The 14,393-nt window shown below is 36.5% G+C and overlaps 1 protein-coding gene across 1 annotated transcript in view; it reads right to left on the reverse strand.

Moving 5' to 3' along the window:
- Nucleotides 1–14,393, reverse strand: part of LOC150109067 (protein HID1) — a 423,878-nt gene that overhangs the window by 208,020 nt on the left and 201,465 nt on the right. Inside the window, exon 8 of the mRNA XM_090405286.1 lies at nt 9,966–10,152. Within this exon, the coding sequence (XP_090261412.1) occupies nt 9,966–10,152 (187 nt within the window). The remainder of the gene's footprint in view (nt 1–9,965; nt 10,153–14,393) is intronic.

Consider the following 14,393-nt stretch of genomic DNA (forward strand, 5'->3'; position numbering starts at 1 on the left):
AGGAAATGGTGATGGATTTAGAGTAATATTTATTGTGATGGGGGGGAGCTGTGGTTTACTGGTTTTAGTATTTTTGGGGGGTTGTAGCCATTGGCTGAGAAAGTGTTAAGGAAGTGATTTAGTTCAGTGTTTAGGGCCATGTCGTTAGAACAGATTAGTTTAGCCCTGTTGTATAGTGTTTTCACCACTCCATATTGTTGTGAGGGGGGGGGGATTGTTGGTGAATGTACCTGCCTGTATGGGTGGGTTTTCTATAAACTGAGAAGAAATCGGCATGATTCTTTCATCTTAAGTTTCAAGGTTCGGTCTGCCCTTTGTTCTCTTCTGTGCTATCTTTCGATTGTAAGTTGCCGGCCATAGGAAAGTTGTTTGAACCTTTCAGACTGACTTCGGAGGTGTTTACGTGCAGAGCTTGTAAGCCTTTCACATACATACAAAAATTTCATAAACAACCTTTCTTATGCCGCCATTTAGATCTATTACATACAGCTCCGGCGGCAAAACATTATCTTTGTTTTTAACACTCTAAAATATTCTTATTAAAGGACTATATACAGTTAACTTCCAAAGGGTTATTTACAAAAATATCTAGTACAAAATATACAGAGACAAACAAGTTATTTTTACAACATTCTCATGGGACTTGACCTAAGTAAAAAATCAATGTAATGTGCTTTGGAATATTTAAGCTACAATCGAATTTTTACAGTGTGTTGCCAGTACAGTGTGTGAGAGCGCTTTGGCTAAATGTTTGACTAATTTGTATGTGGGAGGAATCAATGTCATCCACTATGGGACGTAATGGCACATTTTTGTTTATGTATTTTTGGGAGCCCATATAAACAGGGGGGGGGGGGGTCTAGAGTTAAAAGGTTTTAATTTGTTAGTAACTTCCACAGGCCAAGAAGTGACCTTCTTAAGGTGCCGATGGAGTTTTCTAATTTTGAGTTGGATTGTATTCAATCGGGAGGTAAGTAGCCCGATCTAATAATTAAGCATTGAGCTCACCTGTGTAGTCAGTATGGTTGAGCACCACGGTGGCGTTCCCCTTATTCGCTTTGCCGATTACTATTTCTTTGTCTTTCTTCATTTCAAGTAGAGCCTTATATTCACTATTGGATATGTTGGTTTTTGGTGGTCGTGCTTTAGTGAGGGGGGGGAACGCCACTCTGCAGCTGCAACTTTTCTTTATTATGGACAAACAGGTAGGACAAACAACATCCGTATATCCTGGTGCTCTGATATACGGATGTTGTCTGTCCTATCTGATACCACAACTACTAACACTCAGAATTAGCAGACCATGCCCTGGATACCTGGCACAGGATCCGTTGGAAAAAAGTCACCTTACTCCATTGAAGCAAATTCAAGTTCGAGAGGCTTTTCCTCGAATCAGCTGCAGCCCTTACCAACTATCCCAACCTAAACAAATATGGTTGTATCAGATTCCCACTCATATGGGAAACCCTCATTCGCAGACAGTCAGACCAACAACCAACTGAAGCTAGGAGGTGGTGTAATTGTAGGACTTTAGGTCTTCCTGTATCTCTCTGGTTTTTTCATTTTGTTAATAAAGTGTCTGCATGCACATATCTAATACAAGTGTATTAATCCCCTGATGATGATGCCGATTTGACTTCAGCAAAATATAGGATAATAAGTAAATAATTTAATTTATTAACAAATATGTTGTTAATTTCCTTAAACAATCTTCTTTCACTACACGTTATTCCCGCTTCCTATGCAGGGTCCACGTGTTACTTAGATGAGACTTCTTGTTAGTACCACTCCCAACCGACCTGCCGCTGGGGGAGGATATATTCTTGGCTGTAGTAGCGTATGTTCACAGGGCCGGTTTGCCTGCTTGCTGGAAGAAAAACGCCAGATAAACTGGCAGAAAAAACCCTACTGCCCACATCCAAGACTGGCTAACTTGGCTATGGCTGAGGAAGATCTTCAAATTCCTCACTTCTTCGACAGGAATCGAACCTGGGACACTCCTTCCCCAGTCATATGGTTGCAAAGAGCAAAGCCACTAGGCTAACCGTGCATATTCTTAAACAATATACAATGCATATTGTTATTGTTGGTAAGGGCTGCAGCTGATTCGCCAACTACCACTAGTGGTGGTAGTCAGCGGTAGATGGCGTTGGTGTTAGATGATGAAGGTTGGTGGAGTAGTGAGACGTAGAGTTGTAGAGTAAATGCCCTCCCTCGATGAGTCTTTGGACTCCCTGAAGGTGTGATGTAATAATATCATTATTATTACATCACACCTTATTAATGATATATAATATCATTAATAATATATAATAATAATATTATTAATAATTAATAATATTATTATTATATATTATTATATAATAATAATATATCCTAGTACCGATCGAAGGCACGGTTGTCCCAAAGCTATCAATGATGTTAACGTTAACTGCTTTTTGAGTAGAATTGTTCCATGTCTAGGAACCAATATGTAAATATGACTTGACTGATGGTTTTGTACAGATAAATTCAGGTATTTGTAGTGATCAGATTGGATTTCGAGATATTAGTTAGGCTTTTATGGAAATAGAGAGCTTTATGCTTTTGTTTCATGATATCAGTTACAATATCAATGTAAGAACTAAGGTACTGAAAATCTTTCACTTCTTCAAGAGTGTGGTCATTATAGCTTAATATTTCCTTCTGTTGTTTTTTAGGACTAGTTTTACTGCTTTTGACTGCCAAACCAATAAATGTTGAATTTTTCATAAGGTGTCCAGCAATGTTCCCTCTAATTTTTCGCTGTGAGTGTGCACAGAAATTTGTGTGTGTGCAAAATTTGCCTTCTTTTGAAAAGTACGTGCGCACCCATACGAGTCACCATACTGATCATTTAAGCAAAAAAGTTAAAAGATTTTAGTTCACTCTTTACCTTCTTGGTGTCAATGGGACATCAGCCAGGTCACCCCAACTCACCACCATGTTCCCACACATGGCAATAGCCTCCCCAGTAAACAGTCAGAAATCACGATTCACAAGCCTTGGGCAGGACTCGATCTGGGGACTTTGCGCATGAGAGGCCAACACGATACCGACTGTACTAGATAGGATTCTAAGTGTGTGTATTATTACCATCACCAAGTAAGTTTTGTGACATCAATCACACAGCTTACATAAATATTTTATATGTATTTAATATTGATCTGATTAGAAGTAAGAAATAACGTAAAAAAAAAAGATACCACTAGTGACTGATTGCCTTTAATTAAATTTTCTAACTTTGCAAATAACTCTAAACATACATAATAAAAGATTCCCATTACTAATTCTCACCTTGTTAAACATTAATAATAAGCCCGTTACTAATTCTCATCTTGTTTAGTTCTAGCTTCTATCTCTTTATTTTTTCTCTCTTCTGTCTTTGGCATTCACCCACTCTTTATACACGCTAGCTAAATTAATTGAATTTCCATATAATTGGTAACTTTCACTTTCATTAGAATATCCAAATGACATTCTCCTAAATGGTTTCTAAGTTGGTTTTTTATTTGATTCATTAGACTAAAACCTCGCTCACAGTCTGCACTAGATGCAAGGAAGGTTCCTCCAATATCCATCAACTTTGCCAAATCACAAAACTGCTCATTTTGAAGAGCAAATACAACCATTTGTGTAAAATTTGATATCATTTTGCATTTAATTTTTTCTTGTACAGAAAATTTGAAATCATTAAACTGACTAATTATTTCTGTAGTATCATCCAGAAAATCATGATATTTAAGACAAAGGGCATTAACATGTTCACTACCAAATGAGAAATCACAATGTGAAATAGAGGGGATATCAAACACTGATATTTATACGAATTTAAAAAATTTAACAGGGGCCTAGTATCTACTGGTTCAGTCTCTTCTTGTTTAAGTAAAGCATTTACTCTGTCACTCCAGCAAGTGTCACCTTCTAAATACTGATTCCTGATTTTGTTAATCTTCCCTCTGGCAAAATGATGACTGTCTAGTGGTGTAAGGTTACTCCTTTGTAAGATTTTGCACAGGGAAGCCTTTTCTTCAAAAACAATATGTGTCCACAGCTGTCATTCCATATATTAATTCAGTTTCCACAAAATTGGCAAAAATGTTAAAGCTCATAACATCATAGTAGTTTTTAAACCAACTACCACGATCAGACAAGTCTTAAGATCTCCCAAAGATGAGGTACCTTTCTTCAAATTTCCTGGAGTATATGAAATTCCATGCACGTGTGGCCTTTCTTACACTGGACAGACTTCTAGAAGTTTTGAAATAAAACAGAAGGAACATGTGGGGGATGTCAATCACAATAGAATCATCACATTTGGTTTTAGCTCATCATTTCTCAACATCAAATCACATTATAGATTGGAAAAACAGTTCTATGCCTTACATCGAGAATGACTACAGACACAGAACTTTCAAAGAAGCAGCAGTGGTACTATGCACAGGCAATAATTTAAATAGAAATCAAGGTGCTATTCTTAAACACATATGGAAATATCTCATCAATTCTCTCAGCTCAACAGAACTACAATATGTGAAAAACTACACAACACATGGTCATGTACCGGTTTCTGACTGAAGCATTCGAACATGTGCACGCTATCAAACACAGAGAATTGATGAGATATTTCCATATGTGTTTAAGAATAGCACCTTGATTTCTATTTAAATTATTGCCCGTGCATAGTACCACTGCTGCTTCTTTGAAAGTTCTGTGTCTGTAGTCATTCTCGATGTAAGGCATAGAACTGTTTTTCCAATCTATAATGTGATTTGATGTTGAGAAATGATGAGCTAAAACCAGATGTGATGATTCTATTGTGATTGACATCTTGTGATTGACCGGATTCTGACTGAAGCATTCGAACATGTGCACGCCATCAAACATGAATTATCAAATGTAACAGCCTAACAGTTACTAAAGTATATGTTTTCATGTAACTTGATGCATATATTTTCACACTAGTACAGCCTTGAAAATACTAGACAGTGGCTAGTGAAACTTGTTGGCTCTTTGTATTTGTAATCATTAAATCTTATGGTCTTTTAACAATAAAAGTTCTCAGTTTTAACAGCTTAGACCAAAAATGAACAGTTTAGCTACTTTGAATGCCACGTTAGTTAATTTATTGTGACAATAATTAACCACGGGATTATTTGATTTGTCTTTTTCAAAATATGTGATCAGTCCCTCATAGTTTCTTATTATTGCCTGTAATGCAAAATGTCTGGATAGCCACCGCACTTCATTGAGTGGTCTGAAGGCAATAGCTTCATTTTCAGAAGCCTCGACAATTTCTTTAAATTCATGTATTTTCACTGTGGAATGAGAAAAGAGTGTGTACACTGTTCTCATTAATGTATCAATATCTCTGATTAGTTTAATTTCCTTCCACGCATCACAGATCCCCAGATCCTCACGGTGAGCTACACAGTGTCGCTGGACAAGATGTGGAACTTCTAATTTAAGTTTTGCAGCGACACCATTAAATTTCCCAGCATAACTGCGGCTCCATCAAAGGTAAACATCGCCATGGTCTAAATGTAAAATAGAGAATGAGACACTTGTTAACAGTTATATCAGTGGTTTTAGTCATCAATGGTTAAGGTGTGGAAATTTGCAGATGCAATTTGCTCAAACATGTCATTTTCAATAATTAAATTGATTGTTTCCAGAAATTCAAATGCATAATTTTTGCTTCGCCAGCTGTCTGGGAGTTGAACATACGTTCATTAATATGTTGAACTGAAAGTAAAGAGTTATTCCTCTTAACAACTAATAAGACACTGTCAATAAGACTTGAATCTGCTCTGGGTTTGATCGTTTTCTCTCTCGGTCATCTGGACTTTCACGTAGCATACGCAGTACTCCTGTAGCTGGCAATGAACAATTTTTTGCATAAGTTTATGTACACTATCCAGATGTATTTTACTTGTCAAATGGTGTTTCAAAAAGTCCAACTTCCAAGTGACATCAAACTTCTTCCCATTAGCAAAATCCCCAGCAACCTTTGCATCACAACAATAAATACAAACAACACCAGTTGTAGCATCATACATAAATATTTCACGCAGCTGAATGTTTATCAACTCATGGGCTTTTGGCGTAGCAGTTTTCACTATTTCATCCAGCCATTCACTTTTAAAGCAGCTAGCAGTTCGTTTTCACTTCACACCTTTTGCTTCCTTTGAATTTGACATGGTGCATCAGTTTTTTGCAATTTTGTTATTTGAAGAATGTTTTTTATTGTTTTTATAAATTTACAAATGTACACTATTCACTGAATAACTTGGCAAGGCAAAAGCTGAACCAACACTAAACATTGCCGAGGGCAACACAAGAGCTAAAAGATATGCCTAGAGGCTAGATTTAATTAACTTGGTTGTATCTCAATGCGCATACAAGAATGTTATTATTTAGTCAACTATTTTAAAATTCCTTTTAAAAATTAAAGAATTTTGAAACACTAAAATATTTTTAATTGTACTCTAATTTAAGTTTTTAAAAGTATTTAATTATTTTTATTAAAATTATGAAACCATTGTTTTAATTCGTCATGATCTTGAACTAATTTGATCAGCCAATCACGTTTGGGAATTTTCCATGAGTCAGGCCTGAGATGTAATCAAACCGTGTGCCATTCTATATACTACTTAAAAATTACACATTTAAGCCACACCCCTTTCACTTTGCCATCAAATCGCTAGCCTCAAATACAGTTACTGTTAATAATTTATAAGTTTTGTGCAACTTTGAGAATGTAATAAAAAATGCGAGGTTATAGGCTTGAGCGTTGCTGAGTTACCATATTTTTTAAAGAATTCATAGGTTAATGTTTAGGTGGAACTTCTTTAATTAATAAATTTTAATTTCATCTTGAAAATCTAGTGTGTGCATATTTTTTGCTTTGTGCGCTAGTTGTAAAACGTGTGCATGCACATATGCGCACAGCTTAGAGGGAACATTGGTGTTCAGGTAGTTTTTAGCAGTCTGAATATCAGAGTGAATTAGTGCAACATTATCTGCAAAGCAGAGACTGCTTATGTGAGTTTTCGCTCCTAAATCCTCAAGAATTATTCTGTATCTATCTCCTGTTAGTTTGAAAACATAGAATAACTATGTTTTCAATAACTTATTAGCAGTGTCTGCAAATAATGAAACCTTCCTTTAATCTTCACAGATCTCTCTAAATCCTGTGATTCAATCTACAGAGAAAGGATTCATTATTAAAAATTATGGAAACAACTACTGTGTTACAGTAAAACTTCAGTTTAATATAAACCAAAATAATCACTCAACATTTTAATCAAAATAATCATTCAATATTTCAACTAAAATGATCACTCAACCTTCACATCAAGGTCAACATCTGGAGTAAATTCAAGAAAATGAACTTTAAAAGCCATATTATTTCAGACAATAATATGCTGTGTTAGGGGAAACAAGATAGAGGCACTTGTCTGCCTCCACCTCATTTTACTCTCTCTTCATCAACTGTTATTTAATATCACTGATAGTTCGGGAGAGCTATCTCTAAATTGCTGTGGGCGGAAATTGACTGCCCCTCAGTCTCCAAAGTTAGGGCTAAAATGAAAATAGGCATTAACAGACTATTACATTATATTATAATATATTATTAAGATGGACATTTGAAAATCAGGAAAATCATTCGAATTTTGTAAGCTTCAAAAAAAAAGGGAGGGTGCAAAATATAAAAAGAAAGAACTGTTTAAAATCTTTTAAAAAAAGTAATCATGGTCCATACTATAAAGTTGCTGCATCAATAAATACAGCAGTATTTCTGCCTTTTCTAGTTAATTATTGTACTTTTTTTGCTTGGGGTTTTGGGGATAATTTCCAACTATATTCTTTTAAATAAAATGCCTGAAGATTTGTCTCAAATTTATTTTAACATGTATTAACACGTTGACTATAATGTTCAAAAATTTTGTGATCCCTGGGCCAACTTCTTTTTGTTTTACAATTTGCTGAAGGTAACATAAAATAATCATATTTTATGATTTTTTATCTATTTCATGGAGCTAAATAGATTTGTTAAGTGTGAATCACGTGTGCACCGCGTGGCCTGAGAAGAATTTTTTTACTGACTGGGCCGAGCGGTGCACACGTGATTCGCACTTCACACAAGGTCAAACTTGCATATCTATGATGTTATATGCGTTCAGTGTTTTGTCCGGTGGAATAAATTTTTTATAGTGATAAATATTGTCATAAATTGCCCTAATATGGGAGACTATGAAAAAGAGCAACGTCATTTAGAAGCCTTGATAAATGAAGTTCTATCTGATGATGAACCATATGAATATTTGTCGGAAAGTTACAACGGAAGTGATCTTAGTTCTGTGTCTTAAGATTCTGATTCTCTCATTGCTAGAAAGAGAATAAAAGTACAGTTGATAATCTAAAACATTTTCAGTTTGTGGATAATAATTTTGGAATAAAACAAAATGTTATTGAAGAAATGCACGATAAACAGCCTGTAGACTTCTTTTTTATGTTTGTTGATGAAGGACTGCTGGATCTAATGGTGCAAGAAACTAACAGATATGCTCTTCAAAAACTCAGTAAGACAATTTTACCAATATTACCAATGACATATATTATAAATAAATATTTAGCACCATTGTTATTGTTTTATTCAACATTAGAAATTGGCCAAAATCAGGTAAAAATAAAACCCCTATAATAGGCCACCTGTTGTACATGTAGTTGAAATTCTACTGTGCTAATTATATAAACCTGTTTACCAGACCCCATATTTCCATTACCCATAAGCATTTCATTTAGATATGAATCACGGGTGAACTACGCGGCCTGAAAGAAAAATCTTTATGCGAATCAAATATGATTCATGCAATGCATTGAAAAAATGTAGTGTGAATCGTATTTGATTCATACGGCGGTCAACGTGTTAAGGTTCATGAAATCTGTCTTAAGTGTAAAATCAGCTTCAACTTATCACTATTATGAATTTCATAATGCGATAATTCTATTGAATTCATGTTAGAAGCTTTCACTCCATTATGCTCACTGAAGCTTAATGGAGTGAAAGAGCACTGAGAAAGGTTTAAAATAATATTTATGCAGTCCTATCTCAGTGCTGTTTCACTCTATTAAGCTTCTAACAGTTTCTCTCAGCACTTAAGCCTTAACACACAAATTCTATTGAACATCAGAAATACATTACAGGTAACCCCCATTTTATGCAGGAGGAGAGGATACATTCCAAGAAATCTATGTTAAGCAAATTTTCTTTTTTACAGACTGAGAGCTTTATTCATTATTATTTGATCTATGCAATTAACAGTTTTTTTTCCAACTCTCGGATGGTTTCATTTTGAGAATGGGCGATTGTCTTTGCCAAGAGGGGGGAGGGGTAAAATTTTTTCTGCCTTTTTCATTTTACTTTATCTTTAAAGACTGTCCTTATTGTTGATTTTGTTCATTTAAATTCTTGTGGGACGTGAACAATTTTAAAGCCAAAAATCAAGTTTTTGTATGATTTTAACTTTGTATCCAAACTGATGACAGTATGCCTCTTTTTTTATATGCTAGCATATCTTGCATTGTTGTGACTTTCCTTCTCGCTGGTCTTATCGACATGTTTAATAAGGGTGCAAATTAAACCTGTAATAAATTATGTACATGTATGAAACCATCTTTGTAAACAACAGCATCGGAGTGTATCAAATCAGCATGAATGTAACTCTATTTCTAAGTTTGCTTTCAAATCAGCAATGAATCTTGAACTTGAAGATATGAGGTGATGTGCTGTGCACACGGCACATGCATGCAAGTGTGTAGCAATGTAAAGACAGTGGCATAACATATGTGTATGCAGTGGCAGAAAAAAACATGTAAAAGTGAATCCACATAAATTGGGGGTAACCTGTATGTCTATATTCCTTGCTAAATAACTCTCTTACCTCACTATTATCTTCTAATGGTTCTCTAAAATCATGATCCAGAGTAACTATTAGCAACTGCAATGCAACTTCTACTAATGGTTCTCGGGAATCTGTGAAAATGAGATGATTAAATGGTAGGCCATAGCCAACGGGATCGTAAGCACATACAACATTCAGTAATGATGTAAAAAGTGGAAGTGCATGTCTGAAATTTAAAAAAAAAATTATACATTATGTACTTCAAGTAAAACCTACATTTCATTAGCAAAATTATGAAAAATATTTATATCTAGATAAAATTTGTATACAAAATATTCAATAAACTGCATCAAATTGAGTCAAGAAACTGAATCAAAAAACAAGATGCCAGCCCTGTTGTTCCAGTGGTTAACATCTCTACTCTCAAACCAACAGGCTACGATTTTAAATCTCGCTGTGGGCATGGATGTTTGTGATTGCCTTTAGTGAGGGATGAATTTCATCACGTGGTTTTAAAACACTGCCCTGCTTATTGGAGGCTTGAAGTGGTTTGAAAAAGTTCTGTGTTTGGTTTCTAGTGAAGTTTCTGTCTAGTGAAGTTTACATAGCAGAGTTTCTGGACTACGTAAAAAATAAATAAAAATACAAATATATATATATATATATTTGTATTTTCCTTAGTTCACCCATGGTACAATGGTTTATAACATAGGGTTACTTTTGTGAGCCACACACACAAAGACAAATATGATTAAGTGTCTGTTAAGGGTTTAGTGGTGTATCTACATAAAAAAGACTATTCACCTAAACACAGAGTACTAATCATTATGGACATAAAACTATGAGAAGCTAACTGATCTACAGTTTAAATCTTATGTTGTTTCTGCTGAATTTTAGTAAGCCTTTTCCCCTCACAAATAAATTTCATCAACAGATGGATAAGTGTCTAAATAAGTGTGGGCTATGTTAACTCCAGCCTTCTTTCAATAATGAATTTTAACAAGCGGTTACCAAATAAAATTCATTAAATGAGTTTATGACCAGATATTGTTAATGGACAGAGAGGTATACAAAAATGGCTTATGTAAGTTAATATATAAAATGATAGGTGAAAAATTATATGATTTACAAATTATTATTATTATTATTACTCAGGTCTTAATGAAGTCAAGAGACTTATCACGGGAGGACTTTCCTAGGAAACACAGTCTATCACACCCTCCTTGAACTCATTTGTTCTTGCTCTCACCACTCTATCAGGCAATGCATTCCACAGTTCAACCACCCCTAAACTCAAAGGAACCACTCTTCACCCTCTTGCTCACACCTTCCTTTCGTAACTTCCACAAACGGCCCCCTTGTCATTGCACCTTCCCGCTGTTCCACCAAGTAAAGAACTCCCCAGTGTGAACCCTGTAACTGCCTCTCAACAGTTTAAAAGTCTTGATCACATCACCTCTCCATCTTCTATCCACCAAACTCTGCAGTCCACATTCCTTCAGCCAATCCTCATAAGTAACATCGTACAGTCCTGAAACCATCTTTTGTTATCTGCCTCTGTACCCTTTCCACAGTTAATTTATCCCCTTCAAATCCTGGAGACCAAATTTGAGAACAATAGTCTAAGTGTGGTCTGATCAGAGTCTTATACAATGGAATGATAACTCTTTTATCTCTGCAGGTCAGTGTCCTTCTCAGTATTGCAGGAATCCTCTGGGTTACCTTCACCACCTTTGCAATATGTTCCCTGAATTTCAGTTTTCTATCAATCATCACCCCAGATCTCTTATGTCCCCCTACTTCCTCCAGTACATCTCTTCCAATTGAGTCCTCAGTTACTATTACTATTACTAATACAAATACTATTACTATTACTAATAACCCTGCCCAGCTTCACATCATCTGCAAACAACTGAATATCCCTTGGCAATCCACTGACAATGTCATTGATATAAAGGTTAAACAATACACATCCCAATACTGAGCCCTGTGGAACCCAACTTGTAACCTTCTGCCTCCTTGATATTGCCCCACCATACACAACTCTCTGATACCTATCAGACACCCAATGCTGAATCCAGTCGAACTAACCTGACATCCAGACCCATGTGCTGCAACTTAAGTATCAGCTGATCATGTAGTACCCTATCAAATGACTTTGCAAAATCAAAAAAAAATGGCAGTATATGCCTTTCCCCTCATCAACTGTTCTTGTCACTTTATCATAAAAAGCAATCATATTACTAAAGCAAGAGCACCCCTTAACAAATCCATGTTGATTCTCACAGATAACATTACCCTCATCTGCCCAACACTGTATATGGTCCCTCACTAATTTCTACAAAACCTTAACAACTACCGATGACACACAAACTAGACTATAATTAGACACTTCCCATCTGCTACCGCCCTTATGCAATGGCACTATCTTACCTTCCTTCCATTCCCTGGGTACCTTTCCCATAGCCAGACATTCATTGAAAAGCCACTCAACAGACCTGTCAGTACTTTAGCACATTCTCTCAAAACCCATGATGAAATACCATCCTATCCCACAGCTTTACTGACATCCAGAGTACTCAGTATTTGGAACATACTCTCCTCTTGCACCTCGAACTTGCCTTATCCCTCTAGCAATAAAACCTATTTCTCCAGGATGAAATACTCCAATAAAGTGTTTGTTGAACAACTCCACTATGTCCTCTGCATCAGTCACTCTATTCCCATTTTTATCCTGCAATGTCATTCTTCCACAATCATTTCTCCTCCTACTGGCCACATAGCTAAAAATTCCCTAGGATTTTCTTTGGATCTTAATACCAATCTCTTCTCATAATCCAGTTTTGCCTTCCTCACCATACTAGTCACTCTCCTGGCCTGAGTCTTATATTCTTCATGCATCTGCTCTCCACCCCCTGTCCTTATATCTCTTCAATAATCTCTTTTTCACCTGTAGTTCCTGTTTGATATTGTTTGTCATCCACTTTACACCAAACTGTGTTCTCTTCTTCACTCATGGAATACAGCTTACTATTGCTGCTAACAAATATTCCTTCGTAATTTCCCAAGCACTAATGATATCTCGCCCTTCCAATTCCTCCCTCCATGAAACTTCCCCAAGTTGATGTCTAAGACTATTATAATCACCTGCCTTATAATTTCACATATGTTCCAGTCTCTTTGATACTCCAGCATATCTGTTCATCTTCCAAGTCAAAACCACATGGTCACTCTCTCCAACTGGGGGAAGAGAGAGAGAGAGATATCATCTCAGTTATTATTAGTTCATCTGATGCAATGACCAAATCCAAAATTCTTGAACCTCTTGTTCCCTCTATTACATGTTGTCTAAGACATTTGTCCCTCAAGAATTCTAGAGATTCCATTCCCTTATTACTATATGCAGTTTCCTCTTCCCGGCTTATACTGCTGTAGTTAAAATCTCCAATAACAATCATTCTTCTTGCACTTACCAAGCTCAACTGTCTAAACATCTCCTGCTCCCCACCCTCTGTGCTCCTTGGCTTGCAGCAGCACCCCACTAAATGTCCTGTCTTAGCCACCTCCACCTCACAATACATGCTTTCAAAACCATTAGTGTCACTGCCTTCCAAAGTCTCCACTCTTAGAGGACATAGGTCGTCACTTATCATAAGCAGTACTCCACCACCACGTTTTCCCTTCCTATCCTGCCGAAAAATGCTATACCCTGGTACTTCTATTCCTGTTATTATATCATTTTCTGTCAACCACGTCTCAGAGATCCCAATAATCTTTGGCCAGGCTGACGCTATCGGTGCCACCAATTCAACTCCTTTATTTTGGATACTCCTGGCATTAGTATAAAGCATAAAAATGTCACTGTTTCTATACCCATCATTATCCCTTCCAGAGCCCACTGGACTCAGTGTTACCTGATGTCATTCCCCCAAGCACCCATTCCCACAAGAGGCCACCCCTGCTGCCATCCACCCTGGGAATTCTAGTTTCCCTGCATTGACACAGCAACTTGTTCAGAAAACAGCAATCTCTCTCTCTCTCTCTCTCTCTCTCTCTCTCCAGATGCCTACATCCTTCCTCATTCAAATACAAGTGGTCTCTCGCATAAAGTTCCTTTCTGTCCTCAAATGCCCTGCAAGCATCCACATATTCCAATCCTCTCTTCTCACACATTCTGGCTATTATGCTATTCATTATTACTGCTCGTCACTGTCATACCTGGGCAACACACACACAATCTTTCCTCTCTGTTTTCTTTCGTACAACGTCAAGCAAGAATCTCAGATCTCTCACCACCCGATTTACATTGCCTCTCAAGTAATTTGTGCCCACCATCACAATCATCTAATCTACCCTTTCACCCCGCTTAATTGCTATAGCCACGCTCTCTATTGTTCCTCCAGGCAAACACTCCTCTGGCATCCTATCTTGCACACCATGGATCATTGTGTCTCCATACATCACTGC

The sequence above is a fragment of the Typopeltis vanoorti genome, chromosome 2 (assembly GCF_054136105.1).
Source record: "Typopeltis vanoorti isolate ZY-2024b chromosome 2, IOZ_Tvanoo_1.0, whole genome shotgun sequence".
NCBI classification, from domain to species: domain Eukaryota; kingdom Metazoa; phylum Arthropoda; class Arachnida; order Uropygi; family Thelyphonidae; genus Typopeltis; species Typopeltis vanoorti.